Source organism: Osmerus eperlanus, chromosome 2, assembly GCF_963692335.1.
Source record: "Osmerus eperlanus chromosome 2, fOsmEpe2.1, whole genome shotgun sequence".
Lineage (NCBI taxonomy): Eukaryota > Metazoa > Chordata > Actinopteri > Osmeriformes > Osmeridae > Osmerus > Osmerus eperlanus.
In genome coordinates this window covers 20,600,512-20,619,658 of record NC_085019.1, presented here as the reverse complement: position 1 = coordinate 20,619,658, position 19,147 = coordinate 20,600,512, and the positions used below count along the sequence as shown (strand labels likewise).

Here is a 19,147-nt window from a genome sequence, read left to right as displayed (position 1 = left end):
TCAGAAAATAAGACATTCTCAGTGACCACTGCCTTGTTAAATTAGGGATGGACCAACAATCAGGGTTGGACGATATTACCTTTATTTGTGATAAGAACAGATATATGGTGCATTAAGTGTGAGAAAAAGGTCTCTACAGTTTCTAGAGGTTAGTATTTAAGATTAGCACCAGACTGATGAGCTCTGGCACTGACTTCATATTTCCCTGCATTCAACAGTAAGTGTAGTTAAGTCAATAAATCAGGGTTGCTAAATTGGAAGTGACAGAAGTTCTAAAAAAGTAACTGGTAGGTGAGGCCCAGGGCTGCATAGGCCCGCTCGATGGAACTGGGGTCAATCTGGCTGGGGGGGTTCAAGTTGGGGGTGCTGGGCTGGCCCCCAGGTACGATTCCGAGGGAGCCCAGGCTTAGTCCCCCGTCCCCCCCTGGTCCTGGGGGGGGCTGGCCTACCCCCTGCATGCTGGCCATCCTCCTCCTCAGCATCTGGGCCTGCTGGAGGCGGTGCTGCAGCTGCTGCTGCCTCAGCTTGTGCTTGATGTTGAGGCAGAAGGGCACAGGGCACTTGTTCTCCTGGCAGTGCTTGGCGTGGTAGCAGCACAGGGCGATCAGCTGCTTGCACACGGGGCAGCCACCGTTGGTCTTGCGCTTGCAGCCCTTGGTGTGCAGCACCACGCGCTTCATCTTCTGGCAGGACAGCAGCGAGCAGTTGGCGTTGCGGCACTGGCAGGCGTGGACCAGGCACTGGATGTAGCGCTGGATGCTGAGGCGCCGGCTCTCCTCGGGGGACTCGGACGCCTCGCCGCCCTGGCTGTTGCTGTCGTCGTCCAGGCCCAGGCCCCACTTCACCATCTGGTGCTCGTGGCCCTTGGCGTTGTAGCAGATGATGCAGAGGTCAAAGTCCTGGAGGAGGGGAGGACAGGTTTGTAAACCGGGGGTTGTTTTACGGCGAGGCGCAACCAACAGGCTGCTGTCTGTGTGCATCTGTATAAGTGAGTGTGTGTGAAAGAGAGAGAATGTGAACACAGTGTTTGCTCGCTCCATCCCTCCCTCCTTCTTCCATCCATCCCACCCTCCATCCCCCCCTCCCTCATCCTCCTCACCTCGCAGACGGTGCAGTGGAAGCGTGTCTCCACGTGGTGCTTGCACTCGTTGCAGGTGTAGACGAAGCGGTCCTGGCCCTGGTTGTGCAGCTCCACCAGCATGCACATGGAGCTCCACTTGCAGCGCCGCAGCGAGCTGAACTCCCAGTGCTTGTCCCGCGCCAGCGTCAGGAAGGCGTCGCGGCCGTCCATCAGGTCGCAGGTCAGCAGGGGGTCGGGGTCCATGATGGGGGGCAGGGTGTTGACGCTGGGGCCCGCGTGCAGGTGGATGACGAAGAACACCTGGGGGGGAGGAGGAGGAGAGAGAGAGAAGGGGAGGTGAAAGAAAAGGAAAAAGCTGGAACTAAAAAACCTTACAAACGGGTGCTGAAGAGCTGTGTCCATGTCAAGTCCAAAACAAGTGCCCTGTTACGGCTCAAACCCCCTCGCCCCCTTAGTAGCAGGAGAGCCTGAGGCCCCTACCTCCTTGTGCTTCTCCAGGGTGGCGTACAGCTTCTGGGAGAGGTCATTGGCCACGTTGGGCATCCCCGGCTTCTTCTTACTGGCCCGGCTCACGCTGCTCTTGTTCTTATTGGTCTTCTTGTTGTTCTTCTTCTTGGCGTTCTTGGTGTCGCCCTGGGTTCCCTGGGGAAGGGTCAATCGCTCTGTTTAGCGCCCGAGGGCTACTTGCACTTGTTGTGCAGACAGGAGACTCAGCAACCCATAGTTAAGACAAGACGACGCCGCCATATACATTTGTGAGACATCAAAACAAATACTTAATTACAAGTATTATTATTTAACCTTTTAGGAATCCTGTTAAATTTGCCTGAAAACGCCTAAACAGCATACCCAAAGTAAATTGAAAGCTGTTCTTGAACCATTTGGAGTACACTCTGAAGTTATTTCTCCTGATGTCAGGACCCCTGTCAGTCCTACTAGTGTTGAGTAATAGAAGCTTGAACACAAGGAAAGTGAAAGTTTCTATTTCCGCCTATATTTTGTTTTGAAAACAGAGGCCTGAAGAGGCCTAGAGGTGGTATGTATTAGCTGGAAGACAGAATTGGACCACAGCTTGAAGCCTAACCCAGCCTAACTAATTATTAAATACACATCCACACCACTCCCTGTTACTGCCAAATCATTTGAACACCATTGTGCGATGCTAACTGATCCTATCAAAGCATGCTTAATTGTTCTTTATCGCCCACCAGGCCCGCTAGCCGACTTTGTGGAGGAGCTGGACATGCTCCTCAGCGTCCTCCCGGATGATGGAACCCCCCTGATAGTCCTTGGGGACTTCAACATCCACCTCCAAGGAACTCAGGCCGTCGACTTCTTGTCTCTCCTGACCTCCTTCGACCTGACGTTGCTGAGCACACCGGCGACCCACAAAGCAGGCAAACAGCTAGACCTCATCCTGACACGTAACTGTATCACTGACTTAACCTCTGTAACCCCACTGCATATTTCTGATCACTACTTTATCCAATTCTCTATCTCTCTCCCTCCAACTCCTTCTACCTCCCCTCCCCTTGTAACTTTCCGGCGCAACCTCCGCTCCCTATCCCCCTCCCATTTCTCCTCTATTGTAACATCCTCCCTCCCCCCCATTGACGAGTTCTCGTCCCACCCCACTAACACTGCCACTGACACCTTGTTAACCACTTTAACTGCATCACTTGACTCTCTCTGTCCCCTGTCAACCAGGCCTGCACGATCTTCTCCCTCCTGCCCGTGGCTTACGGATGTTATCCGTGAAGAACGGTCCACCCTTCGGGCAGCTGAGAGGAGATGGCGCAAGTCCAAAGGCGGTCCGGACCTTGATAAGTATCACTCCCTCCTCAAATCCTTCTCTTCTCACATAACTGGTGCTAAAACCCTCTACTTTCTGAACAAAATTAACTCTGCTTCAAACCCCCACAAACTTTTTTCTACCTTCTCCACGCTTCTTAACCCACCTCCCCCACCCCCTCCCTCCACCCTGACAGCAGACGACTTCTCCTCCTTCTTTGAGAAAAAAGTCGCTGACATTAGCAGTCGGTTCCCTAAGCCCACCTGTCCTACCCTCTCACCCTCCATGACTGACCCGACTAAATGTCTAAACTCTTTTTCTCCCCTGTCTGAGGCAGAGATCTCTGACCTCATTCTCTCTCATCGCCCCACCTCCTGTCCCCTTGATCCTATACCCTCCCCTCTCTTTCAAGCCATCTCCCCCTCCATCATAACTTTTCTTCTCCATGTCCTAAACTCCTCTCTTACCTCTGGCACCTTCCCCTCGGCCAGAGTTACCCCTCTACCCAAAAAACCCTCCCTTAACCCAGCTATCACTCCAGAACTACAGACCAGTATCACTGCTACATTCTTTTCAAAAACAATTGAACGCACTGTATCTAACCAACTGTCAAACTTTTTCTCTCAGAACAACATCAAGACTGGCCACTCCACAGAAACTGCCCTCCTGTCAGTCACCTCTGCCCTCCAGTCTGCCAGAGCGGCTTCAAGGTCATCCGTCATCATTCTGCTGGACCTTTCTGCAGCATTTGATACGGTTAACCATCAGATCCTGCTCGCCCGACTCTCTGGGATGGGCATCACTGGCATTGCACTTCAGTGGATCTCATCCTACCTGTCCAGAAGGTCCTACCAGGTCTCCTGGGGAGGCAAAGTGTCTGGCCCCCGCCAGCTCTCCACTGGTGTCCCAGAGGGCTCCGTCCTTGGCCCCCTCCTCTTCTCCCTGTACACCACCTCACTTGGACCGTTCATCACCTCCCATGGCTTCTCCTACCACTGCTATGCTGATGACACGCAGCTGTACCTGTCGTTCCCCCCGACTGATCCGGGGATCTCCGCTAGGATTGAGGCCTGCCTCACAGACATCTCCGCCTGGATGACCAAGCACCCCCTCCAGCTGAACCTTGCCAAAACAGAACTTCTCATCATCCCGGCTAAACCCTCCATCTCCCACGATCTCTCAATCACCCTGGGATCTGCGACGGTGACCCCTTCATCCTCTGCCAGGAACCTTGGGGTTACCATGGACGACGAGCTCTCCCTCACGGCCCACATTGCTGCGGTCTCCCGGTCGTGTAGATTCACCCTCTACAACATCCGGAAGATCAGGAGATACCTGTCTGAGCACTCCACCCAGCTGCTAGTCCAAGCACTTGTCCTCTCCAAGTTGGACTATTGCAACTCGCTGCTCGCTGGTCTCCCAGCATGTGCAACCCGCCCTCTTCAGAAGATTCAGAACGCAGCGGCCCGCCTGGTCTACAATCTACCCAGACGCTCCCATGTTACCCCGCTCCTCATCTCTCTCCACTGGCTACCTATCATGGCCCGTATCAGATTCAAGACCCTGGTATTGACCTTCCGAGCAGTGAACGGGACTGCACCCGTCTACATCAAGTCTCTCCTGCAGCCCTACACCCCCACCCGTCACCTACGGTCTTCTTCAGACAACCGCCTGGTGGTCCCACCGCTCAAGACCGCCCGGTCCCAACACAAGCTCTTCTCCTGTCTGGCCCCCCAGTGGTGGAATCAACTCCCCACTTCCATCAGAGACACTGACTGTCTCTCCACCTTCAAGAAAAGGCTCAAGACGCACTTGTTCCGGGAGTACAACGGTACTTAGGAATGGTTCGCTTGACCCGATGTTAGTTTCCTCAAGGATCACAATGACTCTTGCTTAGAGACTTGTTGCTCTTGTGGTTAGTGGTAACTGACTTAAATTGTTGTACTCGCTGTGATATAGTTTTATTATTGTTGCTTGCTTTTTTTCCACAGGTACACTTGCACTTATAGCAGCTCATGTTGTTTAATTGTAACTTGTTTAACTACATGCTCTTATGGTTCTTCCCTTTGGCACTTATTTTGGTTGTTCACAATGTGTGCTTCATGTTTTGGCTACTCGCAATGTTTTGTGGCTATCTCGTTGTTATGATCAGTGACCTATGCACTTTGTAAAGCTCTCTCTTGGAAGTCGCTTTGGATAAAAGCGTCTGCTAAATGAATAAATGTAAATGTAACCCAATTCAAATCAAAAGTCAAACATAATACCACAATATATTCATATTTGACACGTTTTTATAAGAGTACATCCAGGCGTTTTCTAAAAGGGCCTTTTGGAGACTCTAGAATGACCCTTTGTAACCAAGGTCAAATACTTAGGATAAAAAGGTATTATTTTTCATAATTGTTATCTCTAATGAAAGGTGGTACTTAGAACTATCATATATAATAGCTAAATCCCTCATTAGTATTACTGAAACACAAAAACTGAAGCATGAACACATTGGAGTGCTTTATCTGATTCCCAGGATTGGCGCACAAAGAACACTGATTCTGTCAACCATGCGCAATATACTTTTATTTTGAAGGCTTCACAGATACATAGCAAATGGGGTATTAGCATTTACAGCTAGCCCTCAGCTACAAGGCTAAGAAGCTAATTTCAGAGCCTGTCAAAGCCAGTTTGAGAAATGTTTTTAGAACGAGTGTGTGTGTTTGTGTGTGTGTGTGTGTGTGTGGGGGGGGGGGGGGGCAGGGAGGGGGCAGGACGCAGAGACCTAGTTGGTTTAGAGGGCTGTCAACGGGGCATGGAAGCTCTTATTGGGTCAAACAAGGTGTCAATCGAAAGGGCAGAGTGTAGCGGCCATTTTAAGACCATCCACTCGTAAGTACTCAAACCACATCTCCTCCTTTGATGCGTGAGAGACTGAAATAAAAATAATTGGCGAAGGAAGAATGAAGCAACAAGATCGTGGCTATGTATGGATATAATTAATTGTTTGGACAACTACTCGACATGGTTAGATACTTTGGACCTTTGGGAATGTAAGCAGATGAGGTTTTGATGGGTTATTCCCTTACAAAAAATATGTATATTAAAGTATACTATAAGTATACTAAAATATGGCAAAAGGGTTGCATTATGCATTTGAAGGTTATACTGTCAAACTGACTGAAGAACGAAATAACGACGTGAAAAACTGAAGATAGCGTGGCTCATTGGCTGGTCAATTCCCATGATGCAAAGCGGTAAATAGTGTTAAAATTTGCTGCTAAGTTTGCCGTTTGTTCGAAATACAAATGTAAGTTCATGAATTTCGTTTTTCAAAAAACCCACCAGGAGCACCGACAACGTCGGCAAACCTTCGCCTGGCCTCATTCTTTTTATTAATGTCTTTGTACAAATACAGAGACGTATCGTACAGGACTGGATATGCAGCCACACAGGCGATTAGTTTCTCCTCCATCTTAAAAACTGAAAGCTAGAAATGTTTACCATGGTTGCTACGTTACGAGAAACAAGAAAACACTGCGATTGGCCATCCGTGCGAAAATCGCTCCTCATTTGCATAAAGTTGAGAAAATCTCAACTCGATCGTGTCGCTACCCACAATGCACCACGCAAGCGATTCGCCTGGCTCCATTGAAAATGAATGGAAAACATTTTGTCGCTCGCATCACGTCGCTGCAGTGTAAACGCACCGTATCGCGTCGTGTCGCTACCCACAATGCCCCACGCAAGCGATTCGCCTGGCTCCATTGAAAATGAATGGAAAACATTTTGTCGCTCGCATCACGTCGCTGCAGTGTAAACGCACCGTATCGTGTCGTGTCGCTACCCACAATGCCCCACGCAAGCGATTCGCCTGGCTCCATTGAAAACGAATGGAAAACATGTTGTTGCTCGCATCGCGTCGCTGCAGTGTAAACGCACCGTAACTTTGCAAGGGCCCCCGTTCTCGCTAAGTGACTTATAATCTGAGGGGCTCCTAAACATTATAATATATTAGTAAGTAATAGTAAAATTATTAATTATTATATTATTTAAAAAACTTAGCCGTGGCAGCCAGCCACGGCTAAATTTCTGTCGCCACGGTATCAGAAATACGGCCATACAAAAGGCCGTCTATCAGCAGAGTGCATGTCGGAGAATAGCACGGACACGCGCTTCACACCGCGGGCACGTGCGCCACTCGGCGTTAAAGGGAGAGAAAGAAAAAAGAGACTGCCGCTGTCCGGAGGATAACTAGCCAGTTGAGATTGCGTGTGGGCGTCCTTGAGAACTTTAAGTCGTATAACTTATGTTGTCAGTTCATTTTAGCCTGTTGTTGTATTAGTCTATAGTTCGTGCAAATATAAATTAAGTTAACTGGTGATTTTCGTTGTTTGCATTCTTCACCTGCTAGCTAAATTGCACTTGGCTGTTGATTTGATAGCGATTGCTGAACGCCCTTGCTCACGTTTGTATTTTAGGTGCCTTATTATGCTGAAGCAGTTACATGGCATTAAGATAATGTAATTAATAGTGAGTTTATTGTTAATACTTGCTAGAGAATGTTTAGCCAATATGTCAAGATCAAATTAAGCAGACAGTTCCGTTTTTTTGGGGGGGGGGGACAGGCCTGCCCCCACTGCTAAAAAAAATCCTAGCGGAAACACTGCCAAGGTATACTTTTAAGTACTATGGGAAGTATACTTTATGAACTGAAAGTGCACTACACAGGTTACTTTAGAGTATTCCAAGGTATACTTTTAAATACTTTAGGAAGTATACTTTATGAACTGAAAGTGCACTACAAAGGCTACTTTAGAGTATTCCAAAGTATACTTTGAAGTACTTTAGGAAGTATACTTGATGTACTGAAAGTGCACTACACAAGCTACTTTAGAGTATTCAAAAGTAAACCTTGAAATACACTATAAGTGTACTTTAAAGTGTACTAAGTGACCTAAAAAGTGGGCCAATTCAGTTTACTTAGTACAAAAATAGTATATAAATAAGTAAAAAAATAGTATATAAATAAGTACACTGCTAGTATACTTTAACTAACATGATAATAGTATACTTTTTATACTAAGTATACTTACAAAATAAACTTGAAGTACACTTCTTTTTTGTAAGGGTTTGCATATCTGGACCATTCCGAAGTAATGGTAGGTAAGTACAACTTTGTATACTTACAAAATAAACTTGAAGTACACTTCTTTTTTGTAAGGGTTTGCATATCTGGACCATTCCGAAGTAATGGTAGGTAAGTACAACTTTTTCCTCTGGCTTTGTTGATATATTGGTCACCGGACAAAGACGTTGACTGTACTTGCTGTTGCGACTTGATCTTGAAATGGTTTATTTCAATGGAAGCACAAGAATCGTAGCTTTCCAATGATGTACAACATGTGTAGCAGTCTAAAAAATATATTTATTAACATTTAGTGCGTAGTAACTGGGGGAGGAGGGGGCAGCGTTTCCGAAAATCAGGTTAAAAAATTATTAAACTATGTATCAATTTATATAAATCCCCCTGTTTCTCCCTCCACCCACCAGGGTCCCTCCCAGGGTCCCTCCATCCCTCCCAGGGTCCCTCCCTCCCAGGATCCTTCCCTCCCAGGATCCCTCCCTCCCAGGGTCCCTCCCTCCCAGGGTCCCTCCCTCCCAGGGTCCCTCCCTCCCAGGGTCCCTCCCTCCCAGGGTCCCTCCCTCCCTCCCAGGATCCCTCCCTCCCAGGGTCCCTCCATCCCTCCCAGGATCCCTCCCTCCCAGGGTCCCTCCCTCCCTCCCAGGGTCCCTCCCTCCCTCCCAGGGTCCCTCCCTGCCAGGATCCCTCCCTCCCAGGGTCCCTCCCAGGGTCCCTCCATCCCTCCCAGGATCCCTCCCTCCCAGGGTCCCTCCCTCCTCCTCACCTCAGGGGTGTCACAGGAGGCTGTGTGCTCCTCCTTCTTGCGCTCCTCCTCCTCCTGCTCCAGCTCCTTGATGCTCTCCTCCAGCACGTTGGGCCAGAAGTCGCCCTCGAAGTACGGCAGCTCGTTGGCACTGGTGATGCAGTCGTCCGTCGCCTGTTTGAAGATGTCCTGCACACACACACACACATCAATGGTTTATTTATTTATAAAAAAAGAGAGCATATTTGCTTTTAATTCTAATTTGTTTTTATTTGTGCCCAAGACTTTGGATCTGTGACTGAGTACAGATTTTCGTTTTTATGCTTTTGTTTAACAGCAACAATTAAGTATGAAAGGAAAGCCGGGGGAGGAAGAGAGAGACACAGAGACATGCAGCAAAGAACCTAGGGCGGATTTGAACCCAGGTCGCTGCGGTGGTAAGGGCTCCCCTCGGTGACCCCTCCCCCTCGGCCACACACCTTGTAGTCGTGCAGGATCCTCTCAGCTAAGGCCTTGTCCAGCATCTTCTTGCACCACTTCTGCAGTCGTTTGGACTTTGGGATCTTCTGGTCCATGGGGTGACAGTGGAAGATGTAGTCGTCACCCTCGCTGGGGGGACACGCCCAGATGTGACCCGTCACGTACCTGGAGGGGGTACATTGTTAGCTGGCGTTCGTTTTGATTCTTTTCATTTGATTACATGTAATAAAATAAAAACATTCAGGACCCTATTTTAACAATCTGAAACGCAAGTATCAACGCAAAACGCAAGTAACTTTGTGGGCGGGACTCCGGCGCTGTTGCTATTATACCGGCGGAATAAATGAACCCTCCGCCCAACGCAAATCTAAAATGGGTTGGTCTGAAGTAGCTACATTACTCATAGGTGTGGTTTGGGCATTACGTGCAATAAACCAGAGCGTCAGAGCGTCATCTCTCATTCCCTTTAAGAGCAGGCGCGCTTGTTCCATGGCGGATTGCTATTATAACGGCGGTTTTTCCAGGCGCACGTAGGGTTGCAAAGGGGCGGAAAGTTTCCAGTAAATTTCCGGAAAGTTTCCGGAAAGTTTCCACGGGAATTTTGGCTCGGGAATTTTGAAGAAAAGAAAAAAAACGTGCCAAAGTTTTTTTTTGCAAAAGCATATAACAGGGAACTTCAATGTAGTTGAGAACAAGACTATGCACGCCTAGCTCAGCTGGACCCTGAATGCAGCTGGTTGGGAACATTGTCTGCCTACAACAAAAACCTAAATGTAAAACGTTCTGTTGTTTTTGAACGTCTTTGTCATCAGTGTTGCGTCTGAACGTTTCAGCCCTATGCCTGGCAAGTGTGAGAGCTCTGAATTGCGTAGAGGCCACGAGCGGTATTGCAGACAGAGATTTCAATTATAGCTGGCAACATATTGAAATATTTTTGGAGCTGTGAACTTAAACATTTTGAACTATGAACTGAACTAGTTCATGTAGAAAGTGAACTTTCCCAACACTGTTTGTCATTACCTAGCATATTGATTACTTGGTAAACTGAAGCCATGTTCATTTAAATACCAGTGTTAGTCTACCATACAGTAGACTAACACTTTTTACAGCAGTGAGAGTAGGATGTATCTATGTCCACACAAAAGTTGTATTATAAATGTTTGCATGCATGTCTGCTTATGACATGGTAAATACAGTTAAATTACCCCCAAATTTCCAGTTTATTCCTGTTAATTCCCGTTAATTCCTGTGGAAAGTTTCCAACTTTGAATATTCCCGGAATTTTGCAACCCTAGGCGCACGCCAGGAGCGGTTCACAGCCGAGGAGACCGACGTTCTCGTCAGTGCCATAAAAGATAGAGAAGTGACATTTTATGGGGATGGGAGAAGAAACCCACCCATATTAGCTTCGGTTAAACAGGCGTGGGAGGAAATTGCCACAATTGTTACAAATCAAGTTCACATACATAGAGATTTCTCAAGAAAATCTTTTCAATCATTGACATGAAAGAAATTTAACACAGTCATACAATAAATCAAAAGCTTTTCAAGAAGAAGACCCTGCGCCAGCAGTGCGCACGGGCTAAGCATGCGCCTTTAAAATAGCATCTGAATAACGAGCCACTGACTTTAGACTGTTTTTCCTGGTCTGTGGCGGAATTGTTTTCTGAAACTGCAAAATAGCACCGGAACACGCCTCCTTTCACTGAACCGCCCCCGGGAGCGCAAATGTATTCCCTAATTTACCGACGTGCGTCTGTGAAGGGAAAAGTCCGCTGTGCGTTGAGTGCGAAATAGGAATGATACATGCGTCGGTGTACAAAGTCAATTGCGCTGGGTGCAAGATAGGACCCTCAGTGTCCATATTTGAGAGGGTCTGTGTGTGTGTGGCTCTGAACACCTACCCCAGTTTCTTGACATACTCCAGGTAGCCAATCAGGATCTCGTGGTAGACGGCCGTCCTCAACCCGCGGGGCTTAAAGAAGTGGATACTGTCCAGGTACGATATGTACACCCGCCTGGAGGGAGGGAGCAGAGGGGGAGAGAGAGGTGGTCAGGGGTACCGTATCTCAAAAACAGCCAGTAGAAATACAGTATCCTGGTGTGTGTTTTTTTTATGCGGGTGGAGTCTATGGGTCCTGACTTTTGACAAGGACGTTTCATGTCACGTATCGTGTCTAGATTCATAGTGGAACGGGCCTGAGGGGGCGGGCCTGAGGGGGCGGGCCTGAGGGGCGTACCTGGTGTTGGGGAAGGAGCACTCAGAGCCATACTCCTGGACGTGCATGCCGAAGAAACACACGTCCACGCCGTCGATCTCCTCAAAGGCAAAAAGTGCTTTGGTTCTGTAGGGGAAGCTCTCCATCATCTCCCCAGAGTCCACAAACCTGGTGGTGAGGAACACGCTGTCAACACATGGTTCTTCCACACAAATAAAAAGTACATATAAATGTAGCACATCTAAATGTGCAGCGACAGTTTTTGTATCGCCATTGTGTCTGTTATTTATATACCATTTGAAAAACTAAATAGAAGTACTGTGCAAAAGACTTCAGTACAAATAAATTGAAGAATTGAAGACAATGAAAAGAGAAAAAATAATCTCAGCCCTTTTATACTGCAGTAGAAATACTGAAAAAAAGCTATATTTACGATCAAATTTGTGTAACAAAAAGACTCTTGCACAGCACTGTGTAATAAATTAATGAATAAAAATGCTATATATAAAAACTTAACAAATGCTATTTTTCATGCTAACTGCTTGCATGTTGACAAACAGAACACGTCAAACACACGCGTGTCTCCTCCGTGGTGTGTTACCTGGTCCTCATGCCCGGCTTCACCTCCACCGTCTTGTCGGAGCTGGCCACCACCCGCACGAACACCTCCCCCGCCTCCGGGTGGTTCTGCCTCTTCAGGTACTTGTTCACCCGGTCCTCGATGTACATACCCAGCCGTGTGGTCTGCAACCCTGGGGTGAGGGAGGGGCACACACACGGGCACGCACACACACACATCGAACAAGGATTAGAATGATCATCATGCTTCGTTTGTGAGTCTCATCTCACAGAAGGAAGGTTGTTGTTATTTGACGGAGGCTCTGACTTACTCTTGGCTGCAAACTTGTTCTCCTTTCTCATCTTGTCCGACTTCTTCAGACAGTTGTCACAGATGAAGCTGGGGAGACCACAGGACAGACCACAGGAGAGACCACAGGAGAGACCACAGAAGAACCGTCAAAACCCTTCAGCTTACTCATCTTTCAAACGCAGATCCGAGTCGGCTAAATTGAGGATCGCAAGACTAAGATGGAGGATGAGAAAGAGAGAGAGAGAGAGTGAGAGAAAGTGAGAGTGGGAGAAGGAGAGAGAGGGAGGGAGAAGAAATGAGAGAGAGGGAGGGAGAAGAAAAGTGAGAAGAGAGAGAGAGGTAGAAGAAAAGAGAGAGGGGGAAAGAGACAAAAAGAGAGAGAGGGAGAAGAAAAGAGAGAGAAGAGAGAGGGAGAAGAAAAGAGAGCAAAGAGAGTGAGAAGAAAAGATAGAGAAAAGAGAGAGAGGGAGAAGAAAAGAGAGAGAAGAGAGAGAGAGGGAAGAAAAGATAGAGAAAAGTACGGTGGCCCTGAAGTGCAAATCACACCCACTAACATGAGTGCATCCCCCAAATGAAAACACTCCCCCCCGAATACGAGTCAACTCCCCCCAAATAGGATGACGTGCTTACCTCCCCCCAATACAAAGGTACGCTCCCCCAAATGGGAAACAACATTACATTAACTCAAAAACACATTACATTAACTCAAAACGGAAATGGTTGGTACTGGTACTACACTTAGTCGCTGAATGGATGCAGTAACTAACAAGAAATAAGAAATTGATCGACAGAAGTACAAAATGCAATAGCCTGACAGAGTTACGTGCACCAGGACATTTATTTGGGTATCGAAGCATGTAGCAAATAGTAGGCTACTTATGCAAAAGCATAAATTGCGTGTTAAACGTAAACATCGATAGCCAAACTATCCTGGTCCACGTAACTCTGTCATTATAATGAACTTGATCGTTTTGGTTGGAAGGAAAGAAGAAACATTTGTGTTAACAATTCAGAGTCATGACTTGCACTACTTTTTATTTTAATCAGGGTCATTCCTATGAAATAATCTTAGATATGCTGTTAACGTTTCACAATATTAAAATAAGTAGCCTATGCGCACGCTAAAAACGCAGTTGAAGGAAGCAGAACCTTTCAGAAGAAAAAACTAATAGTCCACGACAGAAGAACGAAATGCCACAATGACAGAGTTACGTGGACCAGGATAGTTGTTTGGCTATCAATTTTTACGTTTAACACGCAATTTATACTTTTGCATAAGTAGCCTACTATTTGCTACATTCTTCGATAGCCAAACAAATGTCCTGGTGCACGTAACTCTGTCAGGCTATTGCATTTTGTACTTCTGTCGATCAATTTCTTATTTCTTGTTAGTTAGCCTACTGCATCCAATCAGCGACGAAGTGTAGTACCAACCCTTTCCGTTTTGAGTTAATGTAATGTGTTTTTGAGTTAATGTAATGTTGTTTCCCATTTGGGGGAACGTGTCTTTGTATTGGGGGGAGGTGAGCACGTCATCCTATTTGGGGGAAGTTGATTGGTATTTGGGGGGAGTGTTTTCATTTGGGGAATGCACTCATATTAGTGGGTGTGATTTGCACTTCAGGGCCACCGTAGAAAAGAGAGAGAGGGAGAAGAAAAGAGAGAGAAGAGAGAGAGGGAGAAGAAAAGAGAGAAGAGAGAGGGAGGGAGAAGAAAAGAGAGAGAGGGTGGCACTAACCCAGACGGCCAGATTACATCATTGTGCAGCACGCAGATCTGGTGCATCTTCCTTCCACAGTCCTTACATTCAACAAACCTGGAGGAGGGAGGAGAGGAGGGAGGAGAGGAGGGAGAAATGAGATAGGAGAAGGAGGTGAGAGTAGAGGAGGGGGAGGGTAAGAGAGGGAGCGAGAGAGAGGGAGGAGGAGAGAGAGAGAACATCCACTAGGGCTCCGCCCATCCACATGCCCAGGAGTCTGCCTGACCACACTCACGGCTCAGGGTCCAACATGTCGTTCTTCTTCTTCTCAAACTGGTCTTTACAAATCATCCTGGAGGCAGAGAGGACCAGAGAGGGACTTAGTACAGCAGATGACCAGAGCATGAAGCCCACCATGGGAACAACAGCCCCAGAACTGGGTCTGATAAGTACTGTAAATATGCTACTTGAAGTCCCAACAACCAGGCTGAAGTAGAGAAGTCCAGGTTGTGGCTGTGTGTGTGTGTGTACTCACGTCTGAGGCTGTGCAGGGTCGTCCCCCAGGGTGACACTGTTTCCCTGGATCTCGTTGAAGCACTTCTCACAGAAGTGGTACCTGTCGGCGACATGATTAGGCATGTTAGGGTGAGCTGCAGCCGGCACACACACTGTAGCAGCAGGTGACAGGAGCAGGATAGAGGTGACAGGTAGAGGTGACAGGAGCAGGGTAGAGGTGACAGGTAGAGGTGACAGGAGCAGGGTAGAGGTGACAGGTAGAGGTGACAGGTAGAGATGACAGGAGCAGGGTAGAGGTGACAGGTAGAGGTGACAGGTAGAGATGACAGGAGCAGGGTAGAGGTGACAGGTAGAGGTGACAGGTAGAGATGACAGGAGCAGGGTAGAGGTGACAGGTAGAGGTGACAGGAGCAGGGTAGAGGTGACAGGTAGAGGTGACAGGTAGAGATGACAGGAGCAGGGTAGAGGTGACAGGTAGAGGTGACAGGAGCAGGGTAGAGGTGACAGGTAGAGGTGACAGGTAGAGGTGACAGGAGCAGGGTAGAGGTGACAGGTAGAGGTGACAGGTAGAGATGACAGGAGCAGGGTAGAGGTGACAGGTAGAGGTGACAGGAGCAGGGTAGAGGTGACAGGTAGAGGTGACTGGAGCAGGGTAGAGGTGACAGGTAGAGGTGACAGGTAGAGGTGACAGGAGCAGGGTAGAGGTGACAGATAGAGGTGACAGGTACAGATGACAGGAGCAGGGTAGAGGTGACAGGTAGAGGTGACAGGTAGAGGTGACGGGAGCAGGGTTGAGGTGACAGATAGAGGTGACAGGTACAGGTGACAGGAGCAGGGTAGAGGTGACAGGTAGAGGTGACAGGAGCAGGGTAGAGGTGACAGGTAGAGGTGACAGGTAGAGGTGACAGGAGCAGGGTAGAGGTGACAGGAGCGAGGAGAGGTGACAGGTAGAGGTGACATGTAGAGGTGACAGGAGCAGGATAGAGGTGACAAGTAGAGGTGACAGGGCTGTCCTGGCTGTGTCACAGGAGGGAGGGATGGGGGGAGGGGTCCTTTATAAGCACATGGTGTTGGTTCATCTATCTCAGCTGTTGAGGGACAGGTCCTCTGTGGCCTCAACTCAACCCCCCCTCCCTCCTCCCCTCCCCTCCCCTCCCCTCCCCTCCCCTCCCCTCCCCTCCCCTCTCCCCTCCTCTCCCCAGGTCTCACCTGTTCTGGTAGCTGTAGTAGGTACTGTCCCTGGAGATGGAGCAGAGCTGTTTGCTATAGCAGCACAGGGTCTGGGGCGAAAACTCATACTGGGGGGTAAGGGGCACACGGACACACACACACACCCACACACACGGACACAGTTAGAACATAGCTAGGATTAGGGGTGAAGGCATGTTTGGCTACTGATGCATCTAAGCTATTGGTTCTTCCTACGGCTGAAATGTACACACATGCCTTCCACACCATCAGCAAGTCTCTCAAACGTTTACAGTCCCTCCCTCCCCCCCATGCTCCCCCCTCCCTCCTCACGTTCCGCCCGCAGCAGTAGCCCATGCCCTGCATGACGGGGTCGATCTCCTGCTCGAACACCTCGGCCAGCTTTGAGCAGTATTTGTAGAAGCGCGACGTCTTGCGGTTGTACAGCCAGGCGTTGTTGAACATGAGCCAGATGTCGTCCACGTACTGCCAGGGCTCCTGGTACTGGCCCGTGTCCAGCTTCCTCTTGATGCTGGACAGGTCCATGGGGGTCTTCACAATGTCAAAGTAGTCCTGGTGGGGGAGGGGGGGTGGGATGAATACAGTGAAGGGGAAATGACCCACACCTAGGGGTCCAGGATCTATGTCATGCATGTCTGCGTGTATGGAAGTGTGTGTCGGTGCACATGGGTATCTGTGTGTGTATCTAAGCCTGTGTGTGTGTGTGTGTGTGTGTGCGTGTGTGTCCTCACCGGGATGCCCAGCAGCATGGGGTCCACAGGCTGTCTGAAGGGCAGGGACTCAGGGTCCTGGCGGTACAGAGCCTCCAGGGTGGGCATGAGGGCCTGCCGCAGCTCCGCAGGCTTGAAGACTTGAGGGGGGGTGAGAAAGATACAGAGGTGGGGAGGAAGAAAAGAGGGTTGAGAGGAAGTGGTTGCAAGAAAGGATAGATGGTGGAGAGAAAGAGAGAGAGAGAGAGAGAGAGAGAGAGAGAGAGAGAGAGAGAGAGAGAGAGAGAGAGAGAGAGAGAGAGAGAGAGAGAGAGAGAGAGAGAGAGAGAGAGAGAGAGAGAGAGAGGAGACATTATATGAAGGAATGGGGATGGAGGGGTTAACACATTCAAAATGTATTGTTATACATTCATATGTATATATAACTAAAAGGATAAAACAGCTGCATTTCCAGAGATCCAATGAGATCGGTCTGGAGAGAGAGGGATGAGGAGGGCCGACTTACTCTTCTTCTTACTCTGAGCACTGGTGGGGGAGCTGTGCGTGCCTGAAGACCCCAACCACTCCTCTTCCTCGCTGGCCGTCCCCGACGAGGACGATGTGTCCATTGGCTCGCCCTTATACCAGTCGCCCAAGGGCTTCTCCTTCTTAATGTGACAGGACAACGGAACAAGAAATCGTTTAGTCACTTAACTGTACTGTTACGGCGTAGCTGTTTGACGATACGAAATCAGTCTGCATTCACAGTAAGTTTAGTTAAGTCAATCAATGAGGGTTGCTGAACTGGAAGTGACAGTTTAAATTCTATAAAGTAACTTGTATGCCACCCTGCCAACTTCCACACCAAACTCCCTAAATTTCTTCTGTGTGGGGCGCCCCGGTAGCTCACTGGGTAGGACACGTACCATATGGGCTGAGGCCCACAGCCAGCTGCCCAGGTTCGGTTCCAGCTCAGGATATTTCTGCATGTCTCACTCTCCCCTATATTTTTCCTGTCTCTGTCCAAATAAAGCCATAAAAGGCGAATTATATCTTTAAAAAACTTGACTTCTTTATGATGATGGTTTCCATAATTTTTGAATAAAAGGTTCATCAGGGTTTCCCGCAGAAAATGTGTTAGTTAAGGTGGTAGGGTGAGGTTTGCTTTGATAACTAGAGAGGGTACAATTTCTGGGGAAATTGTAGGGTGTTCAGATGGGTCCGTGTATTAACTGTAACTTTTACAACTGATATTTCTGTATATTTTATATAAAATTAGGGCTGTGAAATGATAAAAAATGTTAATCAAATTAATCATAGGTTTCTGTGGATTAATCATGATTAATCACATATTACCGATTTTCAAAATTGTTGTCATTAGTGTGAGTCTTTGACTTTGCGGTGCTTTGATGCTCGAGTCCCCCGTTGCCACTCGCAAAACTTCGGTGAACCCCTCATCCTCAACAATATTAATCGGTCTACAGCTTTTTGCAATCCATTTGGCACCTGTGCTAGTCAACTTGTCACAGGCAGTCTTAGTGAGGGCCCTACGCTGTTCAGTGAGGGTGGCGCATTACTTGAACTCCCCTCGCCGACCAACGCATGCTTCGCGTTGAGGTGGTAGCTACTTTATGCTGGTATTGCTTTGGTGAAACAATAACGTCTTCTCGCAGAGTGTGCATATCACTTTGGTTTTATTGAATGTTCCATCTTTGTTTTTTGGAACACAAACTTCCCATAAGGTCCTCAGGTTCATCAGAATTATCCATGTTGTTTGTTTGTTTGGATAGCAGCTGCCGTCTGACTGCATTAGAGCAGCGACAAGTGCAGATTGGGTGGATTTGTGGATATTACGTTAATGCGTTAAACAAAAATAACGAATTAATCCTGTAATTTAATCATAACGTGTTAACGCGTTATTTTTCACAGCTCTAATAAAAATGCATACTTATTATTTATGAAGATTGCATAGATTTAAAAGCATACATTTGTTGCTGCTCATTTACAATTCAGAATACAAAAAGTGAAGTGCAGAAGAAACGGTTGTCTTCTCATGTCCCCTGCAAGAGGGAATAGTGATAAGCTATAGCAGCCTCAGTTGAAAAGTTGGATCAAACGAAGATATTGGGCAATCCGGTGTAAAAATTGTTCTAACCTCTATGACTTAAAGATCCCATGACATGCTGTCTTTGGATGCTTTTATATAGGCCTTAGTGGTCCCCTAATACTGTATCGGAAGTTTCTTTCCCGAAATTCAGCCTTGGTGCAGAATTACAGCCACTACGAGCAGTCCCACAATGAGCTTTCCTCAGGACGTGCTGTTTCTGTAGCTTTAAATTCTATGAGGAAGAAAGAGGGGGGGGGGGGCTAACTGCCATGCTTCGGTCGTTTGCAAGCCATGATGTCTCGAGGAAAACCAATATCGCGCTCGCACGGTCGTAGCTCATTTTTTCATTGGTGGGCCAAATTATCTGTGCGGGCAAAGCAGAGAAAAGGGAGGTAACCTTCACTCTTATGGCGTCATAAAACCAGCATTTTCAAAACCGAGCGTTTCAGCTTTTATTTTCTCAAAGGCGGAGAAGAATACCCAGGGCTTGGTTTACACCTTTCTAGCCACTGAGGTACCAAAGGCAGGCTAGGGGAACTCATATTAATGTTAAATAACCTCCTAAAGTAAACATTTAATGTTATGGGACCTTTAAGCCCCATATATTT

The 19,147-nt window shown here is 47.8% G+C and overlaps 1 protein-coding gene across 1 annotated transcript; it reads right to left on the bottom strand.

The window, feature by feature from the left end:
- Positions 1-257: 257 nt before the first annotated feature.
- Positions 258-17,123, bottom strand: LOC134034696 (CREB-binding protein-like). Its single transcript, XM_062479224.1, has 16 exons — positions 16,959-17,123; positions 16,475-16,593; positions 16,056-16,295; positions 15,744-15,832; positions 14,554-14,634; positions 14,314-14,370; positions 14,058-14,135; positions 12,339-12,406; positions 12,050-12,200; positions 11,470-11,616; positions 11,134-11,247; positions 9,229-9,394; positions 8,771-8,938; positions 1,562-1,723; positions 1,100-1,381; positions 258-899 (listed from the first exon to the last, which is right to left on the bottom strand). Exons 1-16 carry the CDS (start codon positions 17,059-17,061, stop codon positions 273-275), a joined length of 2,652 nt encoding a protein of 883 aa, XP_062335208.1. The 5' UTR covers positions 17,062-17,123; the 3' UTR covers positions 258-272.
- Between the last annotated feature and the right edge of the window lie 2,024 nt (positions 17,124-19,147).